This window comes from Giraffa tippelskirchi, chromosome 10, assembly GCF_054371585.1.
Source record: "Giraffa tippelskirchi isolate mGirTip1 chromosome 10, T2T-mGirTip1v1.2.pri, whole genome shotgun sequence".
Taxonomy (NCBI): Eukaryota; Metazoa; Chordata; class Mammalia; order Artiodactyla; family Giraffidae; genus Giraffa; species Giraffa tippelskirchi.
In genome coordinates, this window is record NC_137284.1 from 112912444 (window position 1) to 112940296 (window position 27853).

Here is a 27853-nt window from a genome sequence, read left to right on the forward strand (position 1 = left end):
TTCTGAAAAAGTGTGAAAGCATGGTTGGTAAGTAAAATGACAAATTATTTTATGCAAGCGCATATGCATTCACGTTAGACTTTGGGAAAGAATTACATGTCATGCTTAATTATTTGCTGTATATCTACAAATGTACCCCATGACATTTGGATACTATGTTTCTGTATATGAAGACACTGAACACTGATTATCTCAGTAGTCATAATTATATATATGATATACAGTAATAAAACAAATTGCTTTTAATGTTCTATACTCCCTGCTGCTGCTAATCACTTCAGTCGTGTTCGACTCTGTGTGACCCCATAGATGGCAGCCCACCAGGCTCCGCTGTCCCTGGGATTCTCCAGGCAAGAACACTGGAGTGGGTTGCCATTTCCTTCTCCAATGCGTGAAGGTGAAAAGTGAAAGTGAAGTCGCTCAGTCGTGTCTGACTCTTCGCAACCCAGTGTAGTAAACCAACACCTTAGTTTTAATTTTCAGAGAATGACACTATAATTGTCATAATGCTGTGCCCAAATGTATTCAATTGTCTGGCTTCAGGTCATATGATGGGAGTAGATTTCCTGGCCCTCTTGTGGTTGGGTGGGGCCATATGTGCGGTTCTGCCCATTGAGTCGCGAATGGAAGTGACATGTCATCCAGATGTGAGCATCACCTTCCTGGGCCAAGATCCTTTCCCTTTTAGCATGGCCATTCACAGTGGCCCCTCAATCATCCTAAATCTCTGGAGGATTATGAAGAGCATCTCCAAATTCTAAAGAATTATGAAAAATGTCCTGTCAATCTATAATTGAAATGTATGCTTGGGCAACTGAAATCAGTCTTTACTGTGTCAAGCCACTGAAGCTTTGAGCTGATTTGTTATTGCAGCAGATCCTAGCTTATCCTGACTCAGACTGGTACATTTTAATAACTAAAATTAACTGAGCATTTGCCTTATCAAAGTCAAATGAAAATACAACAAAAGACAATTAGGTCTGCTAAATATTTCCTAGTCTTTGACAATTTAGAAAATCTTTCAGAACATCCCAGCTCCACAGGATAGTGGCTATAAATTTCAATTACCATTGTATACTAGAATAGAAATCTTTTCTGCAAATAATATAATTTATATTCAAGGGAATGAGAGGATTCACTAGGCTAAATTCATTGGAATATTTCAAAAGTAGTTCTTCAAATAAATATCATTCATTTCTTTGCCATTTGTATAACATAAATTGGAGAGTATAGAAGTTGCAAAGCATGGTGATAATGCCAGATTTCTGAATACACAGAAGTCTCCATGACATGTGGGTTTTTCCTGCAGGACCATCTATTTTCTTGGTCCTCTAACACCACAGTAGAATGACTGCATCAAATATGTTACAATACCATGTGTGACTTAGACATATAGATTAAAGTTCTTAAAGTCTTTCTGTCAAAAGCCTTATCATAATTTTTCTGTAATATATAACCAAAAAACAACATGGTAGGAGGCTTCCTTTGCAGCCATTTGGGGAGCCATTTTTGGCTCCATAAAATAATAGCCTAAAATAGAATATAAACAAGAATACTTATTATATACTAATAATAATTTCCATAATATATCATAGTAACTATAATTATCTTCCAAAAGAGACAGTATAGGATATCTTGAATTTTCTTTTTACATTTGGAAAGAAAGAAAAAGAAAGTTAAAGTGCTAGTTGCTCAGTTGTGTCTGACTCTTTACAACCCCATGGATTGTAGCCCACCAGACCCCTCATTCCACAGAATTCTCCAGACATAATACTGAAGTAGGTAGCTATTCCCTTCTCCAGGGGATTTTCCCAACCCAGGGATGGAACCCAGGTCTCCTGAATTGTAGGCAGATTCTTTATCATTTGAGCCTTTCCATAATATCTCATATTAACTGTAACAGTGTTCCAAAAGAGAGAATATAGGACGTCTTGAATTTTTCTTTACGTTTGGTAGAAAAAGAGCAGCAAATTGTAAATAGCCAAAATGTACAGTCTGCAACAGACACAGAGCTGAGAGAGGCCACTGGAACTTATAACATGGTTAATGCAGAGAGCATTAACACCGAACTCTGAAATTAACATTGGACTTTGTGAGATTAGAAAGAACACAAGAAACTTGTCTCTCTTCACTTGTGGGACACAGTTAATTTATAAGGAGCCATAACACATATACAAAAATCTCCCAGATATTACAAGCTGTTCCTAATAGAGCAAAGGTTCTTTCCAATTAGGGAAAAGGGTGGGGGAATCCATCCATCACCTACAGCACAGTGCAAGCACTCATAATCCATACTTACTTCCACTTCCAATTCCCAGCCATCCTTTCTTCTCCATACAGGTTCCCAGGCTATGGAATGCTGCTAAAGTAAATGTCATGATGGACTGATTCCCTAACACCCCACCAGGAGACCCTTGGAATCACTGACCAACCAGTTTATATTCTCAATTCTAATTTCTCTTCAATTGAAAGACGCTCATATTTTTATAACAGCTTGTCAAGAAAAAACACTTCCACATTAAAGAGAGATATCAAGTTGTAGGTTTATCTTTACATTCAAATTTAGAGGGTGTTGAAAGAAGAGGCTTGGAATTTTACCTTAAAACCAAGAAACTGTGCAAATTCTCATTTCTCATGTTTGTCCAACTATTTCATCAGTTCATTCAGCCTTCTCAAGGAAATGACCTGCTTTCACTGAAGCTGAAGATCATTTGAAATGCACCTCTTCAACCTTTATTATCACCTCCATCTTAGAATCTGCAGTAACTTCATAGGTTCTATTTCCATTCTCTCCTGTCTCAGAGGAATGAGCACCCCCATCTCCTTCACATGATCCTCTACACCACCTATCTCCTGAGGATGGACAGTCAAGCTGTGATCCTTCAAGTCAGCACACTCACTCCTCCTTGCCCTTGACAAAATCCAGCCTGGAGAGCCCTGATTTTAAAAAGAACCTTTCTCAAGCTGCTTCTTTCTCTGGCTACCATTATATCACTCTGCTTTCCATCACTCCCTAGCACTCTTGAAAGACTCCTCTATGCTGGCCACCTCCACTTCCTCACCACCCACTCGCTCGGTAATCCCTTCCAATCTGGCCCCCAACCGGACTCCTCTCTCATAGGTCGCCGGCAGGCACCCAACTGCCAAACCCAACAGCCCCTGCTCAGGCCTCTCGCTATCCCAGCTCTAGCAGCATCTGACACCAGTGACTACACGTCTGTAACATTTGTTTATTTATACCCTGCCTGATTCCAAGAAGGAGAAAAGATGGCTTGTACCAATACCTAAAATAGAAAGGGAGAGCATCACATAGAAGTAGGTAATCCCCCCAAAGGAAACAGATCCAAAAAGAAACAAAGCTAAAGCTGAAATGCAAAGCATTGGGGTGTCACTCTTAACAGGGGCAATTCAGCCCCCAAGGGGACATTTAGTAATGTCTGGAAACATTTCTCGTTGTTACAACTGAGGAGTGCTCATGGGATCTAACAAGTAGAGGTCAACATTGCTGCTAAGTATCCTATAGTGCACAGGGAGGGCTTCCCCAGAGGCTCAATGGTTAAAGAATCTGCCTACAATGCAGGAGACACGCAGGAGCCATAGTTCAATCCCTGGATCAGAAGGATCCCCTGAAGAAGGAAATGGCAATCCACTCCAGTATTCTTGCTTGGAAAATCCCATGGACAGAGGAGCCTGGTGGGCTACCGTACAGGAAGTTGCAAAGAGTCATATACAACTTAGTGTCTAAAACAACAACAACAATCCTTTAAAAGTGCATTTTCTTAGTTACCACCATCACAAAGGCAGAATTGTGACTGAGATTGAGCTTGTTATCACTCATAGACATTATCTGAGCCTTTCCACGCCAAGGACAAATGGAAACTTTCTTTCACTAACAAGCAGTTCACAAATGCAGCAACTTAGTGACTAAACAACAACACAATAATGCATAGGGAAGCCCCCCTAACACCACCACAGCAAAGAATTATTCAGCCCCAAATGTCGGTAGGGTAGAAAATGGGAAATTTTCACCACACTGTCCAACGACCACTGTGTACTTTTCTCTCTGACTTATCCAAACACTGGATGCAGCTAAACCTTCCTCAAAGGTTCTCTCTACCATTATTCACAACCCTGGAATATCCTGGAACCCTAACTCTTCATGAACCTTCTTTGGCCTTTGGTAAATCTCTCGAGGATCCCTTTCCCTTAAATGCCCCTTCCACAGAGGAAACCCCATTATCCTCCCCCAAGTAAAGTAAATCCCCCAATGATATTTTTTTAGGGTGACCTGTGCTCTCCTTTCATGGAAAATTGCAGTTCATTAATTAATTGATGACATGATCATGTGGTTCCACAGATGATGGTTAGGCTAGAAGCTCTGTGGGGGCAGGATGCATGTGTTTTATTTACACAGCCAACCCCTGGAAAGTGTGCTGAGTGTCTCAAATTGAACAAAACTTAATGTCACATTTTCACAGCCAAAGCAAAGCAAACTACTCAAATTACTGGATTTTTTCTGGTTATCAAAACTCCTCCTTAAGAAAACTAGGTGGAAATCAATTTTAACTTAGATAAGGCAACTTTCTGCATTCACAATGGAGAGTCATGGTCTAGCAGAATTTTATCCGGTACAACAACCTATCTGTGTCTTCCCAGTGTTTCCTATTTCAAAGGGACCTCCAAAACCAGCCCCAAATACTTGAATTTCAAAATAACTTTCTCTTCTGCTTTCCTTATTTTTACAGTGAAAACCAGCATTCACACAAAAGCCCTTGCACAATCTACTAGAACCCAAGCAAAGGATGCTGGTTTCTTAGCCAGTGTCTGATATTACCAGCAGCATCACAGAGCAATAACATTTTACGTTCCCATGGCATCTTCCCCTCAGGAAACTTCCAGAACCCTCCTCACACTCTCTGGGGAGATAAAATGAAAGGGTCCTTAATGGACGTCGCCTCTCATTGACTCACAGACATGGTTCTACACTGTGCCACCAACCCCACAATATAAACAGACAAAAATGTGGGGCTTGATTCCACTTGAAACTACTGGTCATTTTAGAGAAAGAGAGCATAACTACCCACATGCCTGTGCTCTGAGTTCAAAGCTTGCTGTTTATCCCATAAAATGAAGATCTTGGCATAAGAGCGCCATGCGTAGTCATTTTCCAATGACTAGAACCTGGAGATAAACAAAGGGTCAAGGGTAGAAAAAGTCTCCATCAACTTCCAAAGGGAAAATGTCAACCTCTGATTTTAGATGATGGAAAGAGTTTCCAAACTCTTTCACAGACAGGAGTTCTTAGTATAGTAATAGCCGCAGTCGTCATAGCAACAGTGGATCTTAACTGAGCACAATGGGTTGGTCCTTTACTAAATACTCTACACATAGAACCTCATCTAAACCTCACATCTAATCCACTTGATAGGAGCCACTGGAGGCCAAAAGAGGGTTAATCCATCACAGCAGGCCAATTTCCTCTCTTAAAGATAAGTGGAAAAACTGTGGGTTCTAGAAGAGTCTAGGAGTTTTATTTTGAGTAAGTGGGAAAACAAAATAAAATCGAATTCAATCTCTGACGGTGAGCTATTTCACCAGTAATCCAATGGCCCAGAATTTAAGTGGCTATTGTCAAAGCAGGCACCCTCTTTACCCCAGTCTGAAATATCAATCCTGAACATCTGGTGGGCAGGATTCGGCTGGCTTACTTCCCGGGGAAAGTTATAGGGGGAAATGGCCAACACCAATGTATCTCAGAGGCTGTGCGGGAACTAGTTCAAACTATTCAAAGTGGAAAATGATGATGATGGCAATGGTGGTGGTGGTGGTAAGAATATCTTGGTATAAGAAGGAAAGCCTGAGGAGCGGGGCTAAGATGGCGGAGGAATAGGACGGGGAGACCACTCTCTCCTCCACAAATTTATCGAAAGAACATCTGAACGCTGACCAAACTTCACAAAACTACTTCTGAAGGCTGGCTGAGGACGTCAGGCTTCCACAAAAACAGCGCATTATCTTCAAAAGAGGTAGGAGAAATTATAAAAGATAAAAAGAGAGACAAAAGAGTTAGGGACGGAGACCCGTCCCGGGGAGGGAGTCGTAAAAGAGGAGGAATTTCCAAGCACCAGGAAACCCTCTCACCGGCGGGTGTGGGGGAGGATTTCTTATCTCGGAGGGCAACGTAACTGGGAGGAAAAAATAAATAAAATCCACAGATTACGTGCCTAAAGCAACTCCCAGCAAAGAACCCCAGACGCTCGCATCATCCGCCACCAGCAAGTGGGGGCTGAACGGAGAGGAGCGGGCGGCACTGCCTAGGGTAAGGACCGGGCCCGAGTGCCCCGAGGGCAATCTGAGGGAGTTAACGTGAGATAGTAACCTAAACTGTGGAACAGCGAGAGAGAGAGAGAGAACTATCCCGCGAAAAGCCCAACTCTAAGGCACTGCCGGCCCGCTCACAGAACAAAGGACTGAGCGATACCAGAGGAGAGCTAGCCGGCTGCGGACCGCCCCATCCCCCGCCGGACACAGCGGGCAGGCGGGGCCCGCCAGAGCCGGAAAGGGGCAAACTCGGCTCCAGAGAGGGCACCCCCTACCAAACTGCAAACAGGCTCCCAGTTTCTAAGCAAAGACTGCCTGAGATCCCGGAGGGTCGACAGCCGCCGGGAGGGTCGCAGCCAGAGACCAGCTCCCCAGAACCGACACAAAGCACACCGGAGCCGGGCGCGCCCGTAAACCGAGGCGGGGACCAGGGAGGTGATAAGCCGCACCGCCCCAACAGGGGACAGCGCGCTCGCCAAACTCCTGGCCGCCTGGGCAGCTCCGACCGGGAACGGCACAAGCCGCGGGCGAAACCGAGTCTGCGCCTTTGTGGAGTAACCGGGAGCCTGAACCTGAGCGGCTTAGACCTGGGAAGTGCACGCAGCTCAGGGCCCGCTCCCCGGCCGAGTAACCTGAAGCCTGAGCAGGATAGACGGGGAAAGCACACAGGCCGTGAGCGGGGGCGAACCCAGTGCGGCCGAGACACTGCGAGCTTACCACACACACGCCAGATTTGCAGTGTTCCTCCCTCCCCACAGCACGATTGAACAAGCGAACCTAAAGAGATCACCTCCACCGCTTTGTTGCAGGGCGGAAATTAGATACTGAAGAGATCTCCAAACAGAAGCCAAATAAACAGAGGGAAGCGCTTTGGAAGGGACAGGCCAACAGATTAAGATCCCTGTAGTTAATACCGACTGCATTGAAAAGGACCTATAGATCTTGAAAAGTATAAGCAGGAATAAGGATCTATCTAAAACTGAGCAGATCCCACACTGCTCACAACAGCTCCAGAGAAAGTCCGGGATATATATATTTTTTACTATTATTATTTTTTTTTTATTTTTTTTAATTAAAAAAATTTTTTTTTCTCTTCTTTCCTTTTTCTTCAAGTCCTCTATTACACCTTTAACTTTCATTTTCATAACCCACTATTAACTTGCAAAAAAAAAAAAACCTTATTTTTGAAGCAAACTACATACATATATCTTATACCTTTTGTGTTTTCTTTTTTTTAATGTTTTTTTTCCTGTTCTACATTTTTTTACTGTTTCTTTTTTTACTGTTTTACTGTTTTTTTTTTCTTTTTACACTGTTTCCTTTTTTTCTTCTTTTTTTTTTAGAGTGTAAGTTTTATAAGAGTCTAACCTCTACTCTAGATTTTTAATCTTTGTTTTACATATTTGATATCAATTTTGTACATTTAAGAACCCAATCTTTAGGACCCATTTTTACTCAGGAGTGTGATCACTGGCCTGATCACTCTCTCCCCCTATTGATGCTCTTTCTTCTCCCTCAGGGAACCTCTATCTCCCACCCTCCTCCTTCTCTTCTCAACCCAATTCTGTGAATCTCTGAGGGTGTTCTGGGTACCGGAGAACACTTCAGGAACAGGATACTGCCCAGATCTCTCTCTCCCCTCTTGATTCCTCCCTTTCTACTCATGCTCACCTCTGTTACCTTCCTCCCCCCTCTCTATGTATCTCTGTGAATCACTCTGAGGGTTCCAAACTGTGGAAAGCACAGAGGGAAGTGCTTACTGGCTAGATTGCTCTCTCCACATTTGAATTCCCCTCTTCCCCTCCTGGTCACCTCAACCCACCCCCCCCCCACCTCATCTCTCCATGTAACTCAGTGAACCTTTCTGGGTATCCCTCACTGTGGAGAATCTTTTCACCATTAACCTAAAAGTTTTATTATTGAGGCTGTATGGAAGGAGAAGTCTTGAGGCTACTGCAAGAATAAGACTGAAAGCCAGGGGAAACATTAATTAATAAGAGACCATCCAATAGCCTCCATAAATACACTGTAACCAAGCTCCACCCAAGAGACAATAAGTTCCAGAGCAAGACATACCACGCAAATTCTCCAGCAACGCAGGAACATAGACCTGAGCATCAATATACAGGCTGCCCAGAGGCACACCAAATCCATAGACATCTCAAAAATTAATACTGGTCACTCCATTGCACTCTAGAGAGCAGAAATCCAGCTCCACCCACCAGAACACCGACACAAGCTCCCCCAACCAGGAAGCCTTGACAAGCCACCTGTCCAACCCCAACCGCAGTGAGGAACCTCCACAACAAAGAGGAACTTCATACTACCAGAATACAGAAGGGCCACGCCTAACACAGCAATCTAAACAAGATGAAAAGGCAGAGAAATACTCAGCAAGTAAAGGAAAATGAGAATGCCCACAAAGCCAAACAAAAGAGGAGGAGATAGGGAATCTATCTGAAAAAGAATTTAGAATAATGATAATAAAAATGATCCAAAATCTTGAAAGCAAAATGGAGTTACAGATAAATAGCCTGGAGACAAAGATTGAGAAGATGCAAGAAATGTTTATCAAGGACTTAGAAGAAATAAAAAGGAGTCAATATAGAATGAATAATGAAATAAAGGAGATAAAAGACACTCTGGAGGGAACCAACAGTAGAATAACGGAGGCAGAAGATAGGATAAGTGAGGTAGAAGATAGAATGATGGAAATAAACGAAGCAGAGAGGAAAAAAGAAAAAAGAATCAAAAGAAATGAGGAAAACCTCCGGGACCTCTGGGACAATATGAAACGCCCCAACATTCGAATCATAGGAGTCCCAGAAGAAGAAGATAAAAGGAAAGGCCATGAAAAAATACTCGAGGAGATAATAGTTGAGAATTTCTCTAAATTGAGGAAAGAAATAGTCACAGAAGTCCAAGAAACCCAGAGAGTTCCAAACAGGATAAACCCAAGGCGAAACACCCCAAGACACATATTAATCAAATTAACAAAGATCAAACACAAAGAACAAATATTAAAAGCAGCAAGGGAAAAACAACAAATAACACACAAGGGGATCCCCATAAGGATAACAGCTGATCTTTCAATAGAAACCCTTCAGGCTAGAAGGGAATGGCAGGACATACTTAAAGTAATGAAAGAGAATAATCTACAACCCAGATTACTGTACCCAGCAAGAATCTCATTCAGATATGAAGGAGAATTCAAAAGCTTTACAGACAAGCAAGAGCTGAGGGAATTCAGCACCACCAAACCAGCTCTCCAGCAAATGCTAAAGGATCTTCTCTAAACAGGAAACACAGAAAGGATGTTTCAACACGAACTCAAAACAACAAAGTAAATGGCAACGGGATCATACTTATCAATAATTACCTTAAATGTAAATGGGTTGAATGCCCCAACCAAAAGACAAAGGCTGGCTGAATGGATACAAAAACAAGACCCCTATATATGCTGTCTACAAGAGACCCACCTCAAAACTAGGGACACACACAGGCTGAAAGTGAAAGGATGGAAAAACATATTCCATGCAAACGGAGACCAAAAGAAAGCAGGAGTCGCAATACTCATTTCAGATAAAATAGACTTTAAAATAAAGGATGTGAAAAGGGACAAAGAAGGACACTACATAAAGATCAAAGGATCAATTCAAGAAGAAGACGTAACACTCATAAATATATATGCACCCAACATAGGAGCACCACAATATATAAGGCAAATACTAACAAGTATGAAAGGGGAAATTAACAATAACACAATAATAGTGGGAGACTTTAATACTCCACTCACGCATATGGATAGATCAACTAAACAGAAAATTAACAAGGAAACACAAACTTTAAATGATACAATAGACAAATTAGATTTAATTGATATTTACAGGAGTTTCCACCCCAAAACAATCAATTTTACCTTTTTCTCAAGTGCACATGGAACTTTCTCCAGGATAGATCACATCCTGGGCCATAAATCTAGCCTTGGTAAATTCAAAAAAATTGAAATCATCCCAGCCATCTTCTCTGACCACAATGCAGTAAGATTAGACCTCAATTACAGGACAAAAACTATTAAAAGTTCCAACATATGGAGGCTAAACAACACGCTTCTGAATAACCAACAAATCACAGAAGAAATCAAAAAAGAAATCAAATTATGCATAGAAACGAATGAAAATGAAAACACAACAACCCAAAACCTATGGGACACTGTAAAAGCAATACTAAGGGGAAGGTTCATAGCAATACAGGCGTACCTCAAGAAACAAGAAAAAAATCAAATAAATCAACTAACTCTACACCTAAAGCAACTAGAGAAGGAAGAAATGAAAAACCCCAGGGTCAGTAGAAGGAAAGAAATCTTAAAAATTAGGGCAGAAATAAATGCAAAAGAAACAAAAGAGACCATAGCAAAAATCAACAAAACTAAAAGCTGGTTTTTCGAGAAGATAAACAAAATTGACAAGCCATTAGCCAGACTCATCAAGAAACAAAGGGAGAAGAATCAGATCAACAAAATTAGAAATGAAAATGGAGAGATCACAACAGACTCCACAGAAATACAAAGGATCATAAGAGACTACTACCAACAGCTATATGCCAATAAAATGGACAACTTGGAAGAAATGGACAAATTCTTAGAAAAGTATAACTTTCCAAAACTGAACCATGAAGAAATAGAAGATCTTAACAGACCCATCACAAGCACGGAAATCGAAACTGTAATCAGAAATCTTCCAGCAAACAAAAGCCCAGGACCAGACGGCTTCACAGCGGAATTCTACCAAAAATTTAGAGAAGAGCTAACACCTATCCTACTCAAACTCTTCCAGAAAATAGCAGAAGATGGTAAACTTCCAAACTCATTCTATGAGGCCACCATCACCCTAATTCCAAAACCAGACAAAGATGTCACAAAAAAGGAAAACTACAGGCCAATATCACTGATGAACATAGATGCAAAAATCCTTAATAAAATTCTAGCAAACAGAATCCAACATCATATTAAAAAGACCATACATCATGACCAAGTGGGCTTTATCCCAGGAATGCAAGGTTTTTTTAACATCCGCAAATCAATCAATGTAATACACCACATTAACAAATTGAAAGAAAAAAACCATATGGTTATCTCAATAGATGCAGAAAAAGCCTTTGACAAAATTCAGCATCCATTTATGATTAAAACCCTCCAGAAAGCAGGAATAGAAGGAACACATCTCAACATAATAAAAGCTATATATGACAAACCCACAGCAAACATTATCCTCAATGGTGAAAAATTGAAAGCATTTCCCCTAAAGTCAGGAACAAGGAAAGGATGCCCACTTTCACCACTACTATTCAACATAGTTTTGGAAGTTTTGGCCACAGCAATCAGAGCTGAAAAAGAAATAAAAGGAATACAGATAGGAAAAGAAGAAGTAAAACTCTCACTGTTTGCAGATGACATGATCCTCTACATAGAAAACCCTAAAGACTCTACTAGAAAATTACTAGAGTTGATCAATGAATATAGTAAAGTTGCAGGATATAAAATTAACACACAGAAATCCCTTGCATTCCTATACTCCAATAATGAGAAAACAGAAAGAGAAATTAAGGAAACAATACCATTCACCATTGCAACAAAAAGAATAAAATACTTAGGAATATATCTACCTAAAGAAACAAAAGACTTATATATAGAAAACTATAAAACACTGATGAAAGAAATCAAAGAGGACACAAACAGATGGAGAAATATACCGTGTTCATGGATTGGAAGAATTAATATAGTGAAAATGAGTATACTACCCAAAGCAATCTATAGATTCAATGCAATCCCTATCAAGCTACCAATGGTATTTTTCACAGAACTAGAACAAATCATCTCACAATTTGTATGGAAATATAAGAAACCTCGAATAGCCAAAGCAATCTTGAGGAAGAAGAATGGAACTGGAGGAATCAACCTGCCTGACTTCAGGCTCTACTACAAAGCCACAGTCATCAAGACAGTATGGTACTGGCACAAAGATAGAAATATAGATCAATGGAACAAAATAGAAAGCCCAGAGATAAACCCACGCACATATGGACACCTTATCTTCGACAAAGGAGGCAAGAATATACAATGGAGAAAAGACAATCTCTTTAACAAGTGGTGCTGGGAAAACTGGTCAACCACTTGTAAAAGAATGAAACTAGAACACTTCCTAACACCGTACACAAAAATAAACTCAAAATGGATTAAAGATCTAAACGTAAGACCAGAAACAATAAAACTCCTAGAGGAAAACATAGGCAAAACACTCTCCGACATAAATCACAGCAGGATCCTCCATGACCCACCTCCCAGAATATTGGAAATAAAAGCAAAAATAAACAAATGGGACCTAATTAAAATTAAAAGCTTTTGCACAACAAAGGAAACTATAAACAAGGTGAAAAGACAGCCTTCAGAATGGGAGAAAATAATAGCAAATGAAGCAACAGACAAACAATTAATCTCAAAAATATACAAGCAACTTCTGCAGCTGAATTCCCGAAAAATAAACGACCCAATCAAAAAATGGGCCAAAGAACTAAACAGACATTTCTCCAAAGAAGACATACAGATGGCTAACAAACACATGAAAAGATGCTCAACATCACTCATTATTAGAGAAATGCAAATCAAAACCACAATGAGGTATCATTTCACACCAGTCAGAATGGCTGCTATCCAAAAGTCTACAAGCAATAAATGCTGGAGAGGGTGTGGAGAAAAGGGAACCCTCTTACACTGTTGGTGGGAGTGCAAACTAGTACAGCCACTATGGAGAACAGTGTGGAGATTCCTTAAAAAACTGGGAATAGAACTGCCATATGACCCAGCAATCCCACTGCTGGGCATATACACGGAGGAAACCAGAATTGAAAGAGACGCGTGTACCCCAATGTTCATCGCAGCACTGTTTACAATAGCCAGGACATGGAAGCAACCTAGATGTCCATCAGCAGACGAATGGATAAGGAAGCTGTGGTACATATACACAATGGAATATTACTCAGCCATTAAAAAAATACATTTGAATCGGTTCTACTGAGATGGATGAAACTGGAGCCCATTATACAGAGTGAAGTAAGCCAGAAAGAAAAACAACACTACAGTATACTAATGCATATATATGGAATTTGAAAGAAGGTAACGATAACCCTATATGCGAGACAGAATAAGAGACACAGATGCATGGAACAATTTTATGGACTCTGAGGGAGAAGGTGAGGGTGGGACGTTCTGGGAGAATAGCATTGAAACATGTATATTATCATATGTGAAACAGAACACCATTCCATGTTCGATGCGTGTGACAAGGGCTCAGGGCCGGGGCAATGGGATGATCCAGAAGGATGGGATGGGGAGGGAGGTGGGTGGGGGGTCCAGGAAGGGGAACACATGTAAACCCATGGCTGATTCATGTCAATGTATGGCAAAAACTATTACAATATTGTAAAGTAATTAGCCCCCAACTAAAATAAATAAATTTATAAAAAAAAAAAAAAAAAAAAGAAGAAGGAAAGCCAGCAGCAGGCATGATGGCCAAGTGAGAGGTGCCTCCCTGTGGGAAGGTACTGCGTCCCCTGCAGACAGAGCAGAGGACCCCCCACACTCACCTGGGAGCAGCCTGGGGCACTGCAGACAAACGGCCTCTCCTGCTCCAAATTCATCTTGGATTCCTCATAAATCTGAAGGGTCAGGGAGAAAGGGAGGAAGGAAAACAGAAATTCATGAATATCTCCTGCTTCTACCTGAGAAACATGAGAAAAGCAGTGGTTCGGAGCCCTCTCTTCTGCTAATTCCCACATTAGATGAGGAAAACATGAACATGAACGATAGGTCCTGCCTGGCTGAGGTTTATTAGGCTCCCTGAAGTCTGAGTTCCTATTATATTTTCTCGAATGCATATTTACTGCACTTTGAGGGGAAAATTGCCAACAAAATGCAACTCCAAAAATGTCTGTTAATGGCAGAAATTCTTTCTGTAATAACACCCACCAGGTGTTATTTCCAGGTAAGACCCCTCACCTGTGCAGGAAGATTCCTAGGCAAAGACTGCATCAGTCCTCTGGGGTTGGCTGCTTAAGAGAGGAAGAGAAGAAGGGTAGTTACTGGGCAATCATCAGTGTGAGGACCAACCGTGAACATCAAGTCAAATGATTCTCCCATGATCACCCCACTGAGCTTTAGTATGAATAAGGTAGCCATACTGCCAGCTTAGCAAATGAGCCTGGTGATGAGCTATGGCCTTAAATTCCCTTTCATTTCAGGCATTTGATGATACCTCAACAAAAACTATCCAAGTTGTGCAAGGGTGAAATCAGAAAATACAAAAAGCATTACCTTAAATATTCCATTAATTTGGTTTTACAGGCTGATTTGAAATTAAAATTAGATTAAAGGGACTGCCTCCCTGATCTAGATAAGTTATCTGGAATAAGGTAGCTTTGCAGGGAAAAACCTTATGTTATGATCACAGACATATGTTAAATTATAGTGGGGTCTTTTCTTAAGTAGGGCTTAGGTTCTAAGGTAAGTTCACTAGGCAAAAATCGAGTATAATCAAAATTATCTTTGCAAATCCCCCCCAAACCAATAAAAGTACAGTATACATGATTGTATAGTTACTAATCTATATAGCAACATATTTTTTAAAAATATATCATAGGAAGTACTATGCAGTTGAAGTTCCACAATTTAAATAGTTTTCTAAATCATAGTTTTCTTTTCGCCAATTTGGAACTGAGTTTAAATAAGCTCCACGTGCTGCTGGTGGGACATGGCTTTATTATAGAACTAAAACCTACTGTTTTGTCTCTGAATAAAGGAAGTGATGCGCTTCCTTAAAATGCTACTTGTAAGTGATTCCAAGAGTCTCAAGTCACCTTCACTCTTGACAGAGGAAACTCAGCTTCACTCATGGAATAGTTACCCTTCATCCAAGAAAACTCTACCTATCATCTTGCAAAAAAACAATTTTAATTTGTACATCATTACACCCTTCCCCAAACACTAATATATCCACATATATTCTTTGGGAAATAGAGGCATACTTTCACTTTTCTGAAACACAAAGGGAGAAAGAATTGCCTTAGATAACACTCCCAGTCATATATTAAAAAGAAAACAAATTTTACAATGTAAACTCTCTTCACATCACTATTCATCCTCATCATACAACTTTCAGCAAGTAATACCCTTTCCACTCTCCATTTGAAATGACTAGTCACCAATCAAGGCAGTAATGTAGCATAATTTTACAGCTTTTTTGTTTTACACATATTATTTAAGCTTTTTTACCCTATTATATTTAGATGAAGAAAAAATACAAATATCTTTAGAAGCTTTCCACTTGTTCTTGTCTGAGGAAAGTCATGGGCAACTAAAATGACTTCTCACATCTCATTGTTCAAAGATTTTGCCATCACTTATCCTAGAGCATCCCTCCTCACCCCTGTGAGTGATGACAACTTACTTCTAAGCCTCCAACTGAGTTGACTTTAACACTGAAAAAATGATTTTGATCCAAGATAAAACTAACAACAAGGTAACTGGGTTATCCATTAACATTAAATATGCCTTGGTTTTCTAGTGAACTTTTTAAAACACTTTCTTGGAATTCTTCTATCTCTGTGTCCATGATCTGCCTGACCATTACCAGGTGACTCAACTGTTTCATACCTCAATTTTCCCTCCTTTACAATGGGGATGTGAATATCAGTCTTCAGCTCCTTCATCTATGGTATCACATAGACCAGTTAGGGAGCCTTTTACAAGTTATGGAGAAAGGTCTATGTATTTAAGTGTGTGTGTTTGGAAGTGGTGGGAAGAGATTTTGTGGACAGGTATTATGGAACCTCACTGTAATATTAACTATTCCTTATGTATAAAAGAGAAGTTGCTATAAGGTAAGTCCTTCTTGGACATCATTTAAGAACTTTAGCTGCTAAGGTAACCAAAGAATGCCAGTATTAGTCATTTTATTAACCAATATTAAGATTACATGACAGTAAAATGAAAAAGTTCTGAAAAAGTGCCATATAAATACATGTATGGCTTACATCTGAAAGAAGTAATGATGATAGTTAATGTCCAGCCAATAGAAGTGGTCAACATTGGAAGTGCTACTGCTGGAGGTTAAAGGGATTAATTAATAAACTAAAGTGAAGAAAGAGACTGACCAGGCCTTGTCACATCAGTATGACAAAGAATTATTTTTCAACTATATTCACAACTCTATCCCAAACCTTAGTCCACCTAAATGCTGACTTTTCTCATAAATTCAGGCCCTTAACAGTAATAGTTTAGCCATTCTGCTTTATGTCAACATGACCTACCCTATTTTAATTATTGGGTATAATTTGCATATGAACTGCAGTAAATATCATGATCATATGATGCTAGTGGTAGGAGACTAGAACAACGTTCAGTTTTTTTAAAAAAGTTCAGCCTATAGATTTACGCTGTCTTATCAAGCCTTCATCGTCTGAACACCACATTTAAGGAACAGGACTGATTAGAGGACTGCTGAGTCTGCCTTCAAATAGAGTTCAGTTCATCATGTTCAACTGAGTTACCAGTCATTGTGTTATTTTATTATTAAAACATAAATGAATCTGTGTCAATTTATTACATGCTATGGATCTATGAAAAAAAGGTTTTGGCAATGTACTACTGGAATACTAGTCCTAAGGTAGAATAGCAATTGTTAAAGAAGTTTTCAGCGATTAATAGGGTCTGAGTGGGTATATATAAATATGTGTGTGTGTGTGAATCTCAACTTCTTTTTTCTGATGTTCTGCGTTCCCACGTTTACCCTCTGTAAACAGCACACCCTTGCTCATTCCATTCTGTGTGGGCGTCGGTGAAAGTTTTACTAAATAGTAGCACTCTACCACACAGCCTTCATTACTTTTATCAACCAGCATGATCTGGTCTGATGTATTAGTCAAGAGCCGTGATCTATTTTTATGGTCTATCATTATGGTTCTTTTCAAGCACATATTGTAATAATTATTCTCTCAAACAGACTTCTACTAAAGCCCTGTGTATATTCTTTTATCATACATCAAGTGGGGGGCAAATTAGTCAGACATGATTTTAGCCAGGTTGTTCCGCATTTGGTCCTCAGAAGTCAGGCCTCATCTTCTCATTTCCCATTCAGTTGTTTTACTAGCTGGGATGTTTTAATGAACCAGGTTTTGCTTGGCAACCGCCATACTCCAGGCTTCACTTGCATAGAGCTGCCATAGTAGGCGTTCAATAAATATTTGTGGAATGGATAATGAATCCTGAATCATCACAATAAACCGTCTCAAACAGCTTGCTTTTTTCCTACTCCTAAGGCAGTGGTCCTCAAACTTTTTGGCCTATAGCCAAGTTTTCAGCAAGGCAAGAGGTTGTGCAGGCCAATAATTCCACCTGTTCCCAGTTATGACCAGAGAAAAAAATCTCACCAGATTCAATGGAAAAAAAAAGTCAAAGTTGCTTTTGGTGAAAATAACAGGCTAGTTCTCATTAAATTGCACATGTAAATTACTAATTCATTATGAATTCAGTCTATTAATACTGCCATAGACACTGAAACCACTGGAGTCCAGTCTATTAACCATGTGTGGATTGTGTATGGCACCCAGAGAGGGTCTTTTGAGTAATACTGAGTGAGCCCATATCTTTGCTTAAATACAGTAATAACTGTGGAGGGAGCTGTCTAATCATTTAAGAGTTTCCTTACGAATAGTACTACTTTTTTGTTCCTCTTTTCCAAAGTTCAGCTTCAGTGAACAAATGCCTCAAGAGTCTAATTTCCCTTCAAATTTTTGGAAAACAATACAAAACCCTAATAACAAACTCTAATGTTGTATAAAGCAGTGAGTAGAGGTTTTTCACAGTCGACAAGGAGATGACAGGTTTGATTTACAATTCAAACCCTAAACTGCCACTGGATTCCGCTGGCCTCTCAATGAGCAAGAAACTCTTTCATTGTTCAGTGTTTGACCCCACAAATTCCTCCTGGTCTAAAATGGGAAATCTTCCACAATGGCTGATGCAATCCATTCAAATGCTTTGCCAGGCATTTAGGGATATACTTGGAATTACCACTTCACGGAGGGCAAACTCTGCAAAACACAAATGCTATAAAAAACTTGTATACTCTATACAAAATCCTGTCAATATGTCTTTTAAAACTTATGAGTCACAACTGAGCCCAAAGGGGAAAAACCCACATCATCTGTTTTGCTGGAATCAGCCAAGAGTGATGCCTCTCCATCTAAATCATGGTAGGCCATTACTGATTCTTAGTTTACAGCAAACTCCAATCTCAGTGGAATGACCCAAATTTCTGCAATAACAGCAAATAGATTCATACAGTGATATGGGATTTGGAATAGTAAGACACTAAAAAGGTTGTTTTAATCTGAAAATCTGGCATGTGCTTTTATCAACACCAAAAGTTCTGGGAACTCCAAAGCCACAAACTGTAAATAAGTACAGATAATACTGATACAGCCTCATTAGCTCTGGTATTCTTAATCTGGACATGAATGCATTTAGAGATCTGAAAGAGGGCTTGCATTTTAATAGTGATGTTAACAACCTCCATCAGCCTTTATTGCCCTACGAAGAGCCTGGAATGAGTTGTCTTGGCAAGACTCCTGAAGCAGATCTTCTCTACCCCACTGAGGACTGCAGAAAGGGTTCTCAAGGAGGAAACAGGTCCCTCCTAAAATGCCAAGGTCAGGGGACAAACATCTTGAGTTCATCACACTGTGTGAGAGTCCATACCAGTCTTACTTTGTTTCTGCAAACAAAGGGTATTTATTAAAACTAAATTAGTTAATGGCATAGCCAATTTATACTTTGTGTTTCTGAAAAAAAGCGAATATGTCTCTCAATGTCTTGGTTAGAAAGGCAAAGATCCACACCCAATAATAACCCAACACAAATTCACTAAATGCACACACTAAAGTATTTTATTCTAAGATGCCTGATTCTACTCTAAAAGCCAGGGTGCAGGATGATTCTTCCAAAATGTGGCTAGCTATTGGAAATGAATTACATATTTAATTTGAGGTTGACATTATTTTGAAGGATATGGACCTTTCACTGTTTTATTTGCTCATCTGTAAAACAGGACCATTTTAGTAAAACATTATAAAATAGGACCATTTATAGAGATATTAATTGAAAAAAATATGAAATTATTTTAATATTATTTAATATTATTTTAATATCATTATCTTCAAATAGAAAAATAAATACACTTGAATCTCAGTCCAAGAAAATCAATTACTTTGTGTCCCTTTGTATCCCTCTGTATGTGTGTGTGTCTCTCTTTGTTTTACGGTGTGTACCTTCTCTCTTGAAAATTCTATGTCTCTATGTCTGTTTCTCTGTGTCTTTGTCTTGTTATATATGTCTTTGTCTGTCTGTCTGACACACATACACACACACACATTTTATCAGATGTGCTCTTACTAGCTTTACTGGTAAAAAGATCTGGTATGCTTGTTTCCTGTTTCAGTGTTATTCTTGAAGTGGGCTGCAGCTAGAATCTGAATTTCATTGGGCTATTATTATTTGCAGCTGTGTGACCTTTTTAACCCTGCTTTTAAAGTGACATTTCAGCCCTCAAGCTTGAAACGCCTTGAATGCTGCAAAGTTTTCAAACCAGAGATTTACACAGGGAACAAGACCAAGGGTGGGACTCTACCTTCTAAGCAAAAATTTCAACAGCACTTGGCGACAATGGGGTGTGTTTCCCGGCAGTTTACATCCCCAGGAGTCCTCAGCTTTATACATACCACTTGCAGCCATCCCATTCCAACCAGAATATCATTGTCCTTAAAAGATTTCCACCATCCACTGGTATCTCAAAAGTTCAGAGTCTCACAGCCTGAATCACAGACCTTTTTAGGGCTGTTTCACAGGTTGCATCACTCTGAAGGGACTGTCCAAAGGTCCTTTCGAACCAAGCCCGCAGTTCCCAGGAGGAGGATTTCTTTATAGCTTTTGTCTCTAGAAACTCACGGGGCCTTACAACCCGGTCCTCACAGGAGAGAGAGCTAGGGGCTTGCGTCCTCTCGTGTACTTTAGCAGAGGTTTGTGGTTTTATTTATGTGGCATTTATACTGTGTATGAAAAAACATTCCAGTGGGATTGGGTTTTCATATGTTAGAGTCCTCTTTTTTTCTTAAGTTTTCCATATGTTTCTTTGCATACGAGCTCTTTTCAAAGTTACCAGCTAATTTCCACTTATGTTTCACACAGTCCTGTCTCATAGCTTTCCTACCTATGGGTTCAGAAGTTCAGAACATACTTGCTAAGCAACACTGTGGGGCCTTAGAGGTGTTAGTCTCCGCAGGGTGTGTGTCTATGCCCAAGGCCATATATCTAAGTCCCTGTTCCTCTTCCAGCTCTCACCTAGCACAATACATTTTTGGCAGGACACACCCCATTTCAATGAAAAGTTTATCTGACATGCAGGTGGTTAACTAAACACTAGCTTAGAGATTCTCAGGTTTTGAAGGAAATACTGAATGTAACCAAATCACCTGCTTTGTTTCTAAGAAGACTGAACCCAACATCCGAAGGCAGGCTGAAAACCAAACTCTTCCTTTTTCCCTACTCCCAATATGAACAAACTGATGAGAAAAGAAGAAAAAAAATTGGAACAAGAGGTGATTGAGGGTTCAGGTGGCCTTGTCGTCTGTACCTTCCCAAAGAGTCTTCCCCTGCAATTTAAAATAATTGACCTAAAAAATAAAATAATTGCCCTATGAAACTCTGAGGACAAACTATGATAGTAAAGAAATTAAATGCCAAACTGGATATATTCTTCATTCTGGTCCAAAGCAACTTGCCTTTAGAAATTCAAGAAAAAGTTAGCAGTAGAAAGAATAAGTTCTTTCTTTTCCTTTCTTGCTCTACTACAGTAAAATTTGACTTTAAAATTGTAACCCATTCCCAAATGGGATTACTCTGTCTCTGGGTAATTTTTCAGACACTTTGAGTGTATGTGGTTTTTAAACTGTTTTCATTTAAAATGATTATTTTTAAATATTCTGAAAAATCACAGCTCTCTAGTTTTGTCTTGCTTTTCACATATTCAAATGATTTTTATTGGCTAGAACTGTTTTCTTTATATCTTTATTCTATATAAGTATCCTTACATCTCCAGCAACAATATATGCTTGGTCCATCTAATGCATGGGCTGAAGTATTCTTTAACAAAACATCTGAGAAGTTTCCTTCTTGTGCATGAATCAGGGCTACAGAATGTGACACTGTGTATGAAATACAGCGCTGATCACGCCAGACCTATCTGCTTTCTGCAAGGCCTATTACATCTGAGTATCAAATCTTATGATTACCATTGCTGACTTACTAGGAAAAGACATTTGAGAGTTATGGTATCAAACTGAATGCTTTTTTTCCTTGACTCAAGAATAAAGCAATGCATTCCCAAGTCCTAGCTAAAATAGCCAGCAGTTATGTTCAAAGCCTACCCCATCTCACTGTGCCAGTTAAATAAAAGGTAAAAATACACTCAAAAGACTTGATTCAGACTCAAACCAGTCTATGTGTCAAATGTCAAGCATATCAACATTTGACAGGACTAGCAGGTCACTTAAAGGCCACATTATGGCAAAAATCTTTAGTTATCTGAAGACTTTGTCATCATTCTAATAAAGTCCCCTCTCTAAATACAGGCAAAAGCACATTTTCATCTGCCTTCCTAGAGAAGGCATAATTTTCTTGCATGGCCCAGCAAGAGGACTTGTAAACATGCGAAGCCAAGTTTTAATTGCTGCTGTTTCTGGGGGTCACCCCAGTATCATTTAATAGGTGGGGGTCAGGGATACAAAACATTCTGTGATGTGCAGAATGGGTAGCCTTGTGCAACACGAAAGTTTCCCGACCCAACAGCTAATAGTGCAGCTTTTGCAAGAGTAAATCATAATATGAGTCCTACTGCCCTCTGGTTTAGTAAAAAGCAGATAAGATAAGAAAATAGTAAGAGGGAGACAATAAAAACAAAGTCAACATACGGCAGAGGAAATGAAAACAAGAGACTAGACGCATACCCACCTCTTTATACTTTGCAAACAGCTCTGGAAAACGCAGGCTGAGTTAAGCTTAGGATGAAGCTAGATTCTGTGCCAATAAAAACTTTATGAATATTCAAAAAAGTATGTGAAATTATCATTCCCTCTCAGTGTGAAGGAGGACTGGGGACTTTTGCCAAAATTTAACTAAGCATAAGCATACGCTTTCAGGTTCAATCGAGAGCAGAGACAGATGAGTAAGCTAGAGGAGACTTTTTAAGTGAATTACCTCGCTTGGTTACCTACAGCCCCACTCTCCCATCCATTCACCACATTGTTCTAAGCAGTACTGACTCAACAGTAGCGAAAAAAGCCTTGGCCCAAGGTGGAGATGGCTCTTGTTCAGATGCCCTTTCACTCTTGATAATTGCCTTGTTTATTTTATATTATTGCTGAGGACAGTGTCATCAAAAAGACCATGTTTTGTTTGGTTTTGATTTTCTTTTAAGTAGAGAGTGTCTTAAGCTTCTAAATTGTTTTCATGTTACTAGTTATCGTCAGCCATCAGCTCATAGAATACATACTACGGGAACACTGGCCTCCTAACCAACTTCAATACTTATTAATAGGCCAAAAACATGTTCAATGATACATATCCCCTGGTGACTTAGATGGTAAAGAATCTGCATGCAATGAGGGAGACCTGGGTTCCATCCCTGGGTCGGGAAGATCCCTTGAAAAAGGGAACAGCTGCCCACTCCAGTATTCTTGCCTAGAGAATTCCATGGACAGAGGAGCCTGGTGGGCTATAGTCCATGGGGTTGCAAAGAGTCGGATACAACTGAACGACGTTCACTTTCACTTTTTTTCATATATATATATATATATATATATGTATATGTGTGTGCATATATATATATACACATGCCTACAAATACATACATTATATAAATAAACACACATACACATAATTTTTTTCTCTTTTGGTCTAAGTTTACTTACTGATAAGCTGGAGTGTGTATGTGTGTATATATATACTCACACACATATTACAGAGATTATTTCATCTCCATAAACTAGCTCAAGCCTCAAAACCGAGGCCAAGCCCTAAACATAACGCCAAGGAGGCCACTGAGCTCCAAGGAGGCAGAAGAAGAAAAGTCAGGTCTGCCTCACAGCATAAGTTCACCACAGTTAAGGATCATTAAGCTTGTATTTTAAAAGTGCAGAAATCAGACGTATTTCTGAGAATCAGTAAGTCGTTTCCACAGACTAGAAAAGTCCTTCCTGTCTTTCTCAACTTCCTATTAAACAAAAGAGCCACTCACTGAAGCCCATAAACCCACTGCAACAACCTGGAAAAAAGGGCATGGAAAAAAAAAAAGGCCTTTTCCTTGAACCACCACCCACGAGAGGTTACACTGTACCAGATTCCAATTCATCAAAAGGTCCGAGCCATTAACAAACAAAGAGGGGCCAACTCCTTCTCTCCCCAGGGCTCCCTCCCAGACAACAGCTCCATTTTTCAGTCAACACTCCCAAATCAGCACGGGAAAGGAAAACGACTTTTTTTTAATCCCCCTGCTCTCTCAAACCTGGGACCTTTCCCCCCAGCTTGACTGTGGGCTCTCTGCTCAGGGGGTAGAGGTCAGGTCCTGGGAAACACCCTGAACCTCGTCTCTTCGGAGAGGGAAAGTGAAGGGAGGCAGGGTGCAGTGGCATCCAGAAGGAATCTGGAGGGAGGCCTGTCAGACATTTCCATTGAAAGCCTTGGTAAAGAGGAAGGAGAAGCCTCCAAGCGCACATGGGTGAACTCCAGATCTTCAACAATCCAACTCTAAGATCTTCATAAGGCTTTGTTTACCAGTGCTTCAGTGAAAGTGGCATGTGAACAGTGATTGATTACCTGTCACCCTGAACTTGTTCCCAAGTGATTCAACCTTGGCAAGCAGTGGGACAGGATCAGAAACCAAGGACACTGGTCTCATTCATTCATTCTTTCCTCGCACATTACTAGGCACCTAGCAAGCACTAAGCTCCATGCTAAGAACAGGAAGCTCCACAAAAAGAGCCCCTGCCCTTGAAGCAGCGACCATACAGTAGGGAGGGGACGCATGTACAGATGCCTATAGAGGAAGGCAGTATTTTAAAGGCCATAAATTAGTTTTAGCAAAGTGCTATGAGAGGTCAGAGGCTGTGAGAAAGCAAGGCTATTTCATCAACTACATCAACTACAGCTAAACATTTCTCATGATAAGATATCAATTCAAGGAACAAATATACACACACAAGCACACATACACACACACACACACCTTGAAGCAATCTTTTAATTGTACTAGAAGTAAGGATTTTTTTGTTTGTTTTAATTTGGGCTTTATTTTGCTTTTAATTCTGATAAGTAAGACTACATTGGGCTTCCCTGGTGGCTCAGTTGGTAAGGAATCTACTTGCAATGCAGGAGACCTGGGTTCAATCCCTGGGTTGAGACGATCCCCTGGAGAAGGAAACAGTAACCCACTCCAATACTCCCTTGCCTGGAGAATTCCATGAACAGAGGAGTCAAGCAAGCTATAGTCCATGGAATCACAAACAGTCAGACACAACTGTGAGATTAACTTTCAACATTTTTTTTTCAAGACTACATTATTTACCATAAGCCTAATACTGTAGCCAGGGGACCAGATTTATGTTAGGAAATCAATAATTGAATCTTAGTTCCCTTGCTTACTAGCTGTGTGATCCTGGACAAATTACTTAACTTCTCTGAACATTACTTTTCTCACTAAAAAAGGGACTATAGACAATATTGGCATCAAGTACCTCTGGGGATATTGAGGTGATCAAATGGATGATATTTCAAAAGCACTACATAAACTGTAAAGTGCTATGAAATGTTGGCTACTGTTTTTCTCAGTCACCTTATAGTAAGCACATGGAATTGCTGAGGTAACGGATGGTGCAAAGAGTTATATCTACACTTGACAGCATGTGCAGAGAGATGAAGGATTCTAAAAGATGTTGGAGGGGATGATCGTCAAAGAGATCCTGACCTTCTGTGCTTCTCTGATAATCTAGCAACTACCCAGCCAAACCTTAACTATCTATCAGCTTTTTAACTTGTAGGCTCCCAAGTAGATTTACTTTCTTGGTCTTCTAATTGAGATGCAATGTCAAGAAATGCTGCGGAGTCTGGTCAGTGTTCAAACCCCAGCTCTGTGACATGTCAGCTGACCTATAAGCTTGGGTAATGGGTCACTTGACCCTGGGATAAACTTGGCTATTGCTGGCTGAGCAAGCCAGGGAACATCAGATACCTCGGCCTGGGCTTGGAGGAGCCAGAGCTAGAGAGGCAGACGAATTTGTTTACCTTCCGGAGTACTGCTTCCGAACACAGACATGAAGGGAAAGCTCCTTGCTAGGCAAGCCCACGGCGAGAGCCTGGCCACGCTGCCCTTACCATCCAGACTCCAGTCATACTCATGGTAGGGAAAGAGTGGAATCGGGAAGGCACTTGGGATAAACTGAGAAACTCGGTGTCTTCTTATCAGTGGGTGCTTTTAGGCTCACCTGGAATCATCAGAAATAAGACTAATACAGACTAAAAAGACTAATATAAGACTAAAGGGTAAAGGGGGTCAAAAGGTTAAAAAATGCAGTTGATGTAAAACAGACACAAATTTTGATCATATTAATTATATATATATATGTTTATATATGTGCTAAAATAAAGTCTGAAAAAAATATAAGAGTAATACAGATTATGACAATGTTTATATGCGCTCTCCACTTGGGCTACCAAAGAAGAAATCGAACCCTCCTTTTATCATTAAGTTTTATTTAGCAAATTATATTTTCCTTCATCATCTTACTGCCTATTCTTGTTCTTGATCTTCTTATTTTTTCTTTTCTTCTCTCTTTTTTTTTAATTCCCAAAATATCCCAGGTGATATTTAATAAAAATACTTTGGACGGCAAAGAGATACAACCAGTCAATCCTAAAGGAGATCAGTCCTGAATATTCATTGGAAGGACTGATACTGAAGCTGAAACTCCAATACTTTGGCCACCTGATGTGAAGAACTGACTCATTGGAAAAGACTCTGATGCTGGGAAAGATTGAAGGCAGGAGGGGAAGTTGGCGACAGAAGATGAGATGGTTAGATGGCATCACTGACTCTGTGGACATGAGTTTGAGCAAGCTTCGGGGGTTGATGACAGGGAAGCCTGGTGTGCTGCAGCCCATGGGGTTGCAAAGAGTCAGACACGACTGAGTGACTGAACTGAACTGAACTTTGAATAAGGCAGCAAGAGTCAGCTGTGGGGAAAAAAAAGTCACAGCACAAATCACAAATCTGGTCAATTCAACCACTTGGGAAAATGGGGAGATGACACCTCAATAATAGCAACACTTCCTAATCCAGAACACTGAGTTGTTCAAGATGATTAGACCTCTGTCCCTGAAAGCAGATCACTGGCCCTCCAACTGGCTCCAGCCTCATACTGGCAGAAAGGTCAGTATGCAAGGAAAGATTGACAAATTTTGAGGGGTTTTTTTTTCTTAATGCTTGAGAGTAGTGAGAATTTTATTTAATGAAAATATCTCTTCCAGGTACCACCACATCCTAAGTTGTCAGCCACTTTTAATCTCAGAAAAGCATTTTGCATCAAGGCTGAAAGAAAACCTTGATGAGATACAGCTTTGATTTATCTTCTCCACTAAGTGCCTCTGTAGGGAATATAGCCAGGTAAAGCTGTTCAAATATGAGTTAGGATGGCAAAATTCCCAGTAATTTCCAAAATCTTCAGTTTCCTATCCACCTTTATGACACCCACACCAAAAGATTTCTGGTACTCTTGAAGTGATGGGATTATTTAAATAATGACATCAAGCTAATGTTGGTAAGATGCTTCAAGGAACTTGAACACAAGTTGAAAGTAGTAGTATCTTTGTTATTTCTTCATCTGTCCTCTACTGTTTCCAAAGAAGCAGAAACAACCACTTACAGAAACACATACACACAAATCTTCTGGACACCCAAGTTAACCAAAGTCTCCTTTCTTCCCTAACCACCAATCAGCCAGTCACCGGGCAAACACCTCAAGTACCAGGCAAGGAAAACATATTATTTTTCTGGGCAAGCCTTAACTTCACTGCCTACAAAACACGGCCCCACGGGGCACATCCCACACATGGTGAGATTAAGGCTCCCCCTCTCTCACTGGAAACCAATAGTTACCCGTCAACACCCACAGAAACTGAAATCAGGATTCACAAGCAAGCACCCAAAGTCCAAGCTCACTGATTCTCAAGCTTTCATACCCAGACCAGTACTCACATCTAAGCTATCACTGCAAGGTTTCTCCTGCTAATAATACACAAAGAAAGCTTAAAAAGGAGTCGCAGACGAGAGAGCTTCTCTCCACAGAGCCTCATCTCCTAGCCCGTCAAAACCCA

General features: G+C 40.1%; 1 protein-coding gene and 1 long non-coding RNA gene across 38 annotated transcripts in view; one reads left to right on the forward strand and one right to left on the reverse strand.

Annotated features, from left to right (window-relative positions):
* The window catches only part of CREB5 (cAMP responsive element binding protein 5), a 463299-nt gene that overhangs the window by 343356 nt on the left and 92090 nt on the right, over nt 1–27853 (reverse strand). For 6 of the 37 annotated variants that reach the window (XM_081534905.1, XM_081534904.1, XM_081534890.1 and 3 more), the window contains 2 exons: nt 14375–14424; nt 13963–14034 (listed from right to left, as the gene is read on the reverse strand). The exons of 1 other annotated variant lie outside the window; for it this stretch is intronic. In XM_081534905.1, the coding sequence (XP_081391031.1) occupies nt 13963–14034; nt 14375–14424 (122 nt within the window). Of the gene's footprint in view, nt 1–2299; nt 2363–2598; nt 5319–13962; nt 14035–14374; nt 14428–27853 lie in introns of those variants that run through there. 30 more of the 37 variants (XM_081534901.1, XM_081534898.1, XM_081534902.1 and 27 more) reach the window with 12 other exon arrangements.
* LOC145523839 (uncharacterized) overlaps nt 5862–27853 on the forward strand; it is a 29975-nt gene continuing 7983 nt past the window's right edge. The window contains exons 1-2 of the long non-coding RNA XR_014066917.1: nt 5862–6026; nt 26342–26909. This is a non-coding gene — a long non-coding RNA (uncharacterized LOC145523839). The remainder of the gene's footprint in view (nt 6027–26341; nt 26910–27853) is intronic.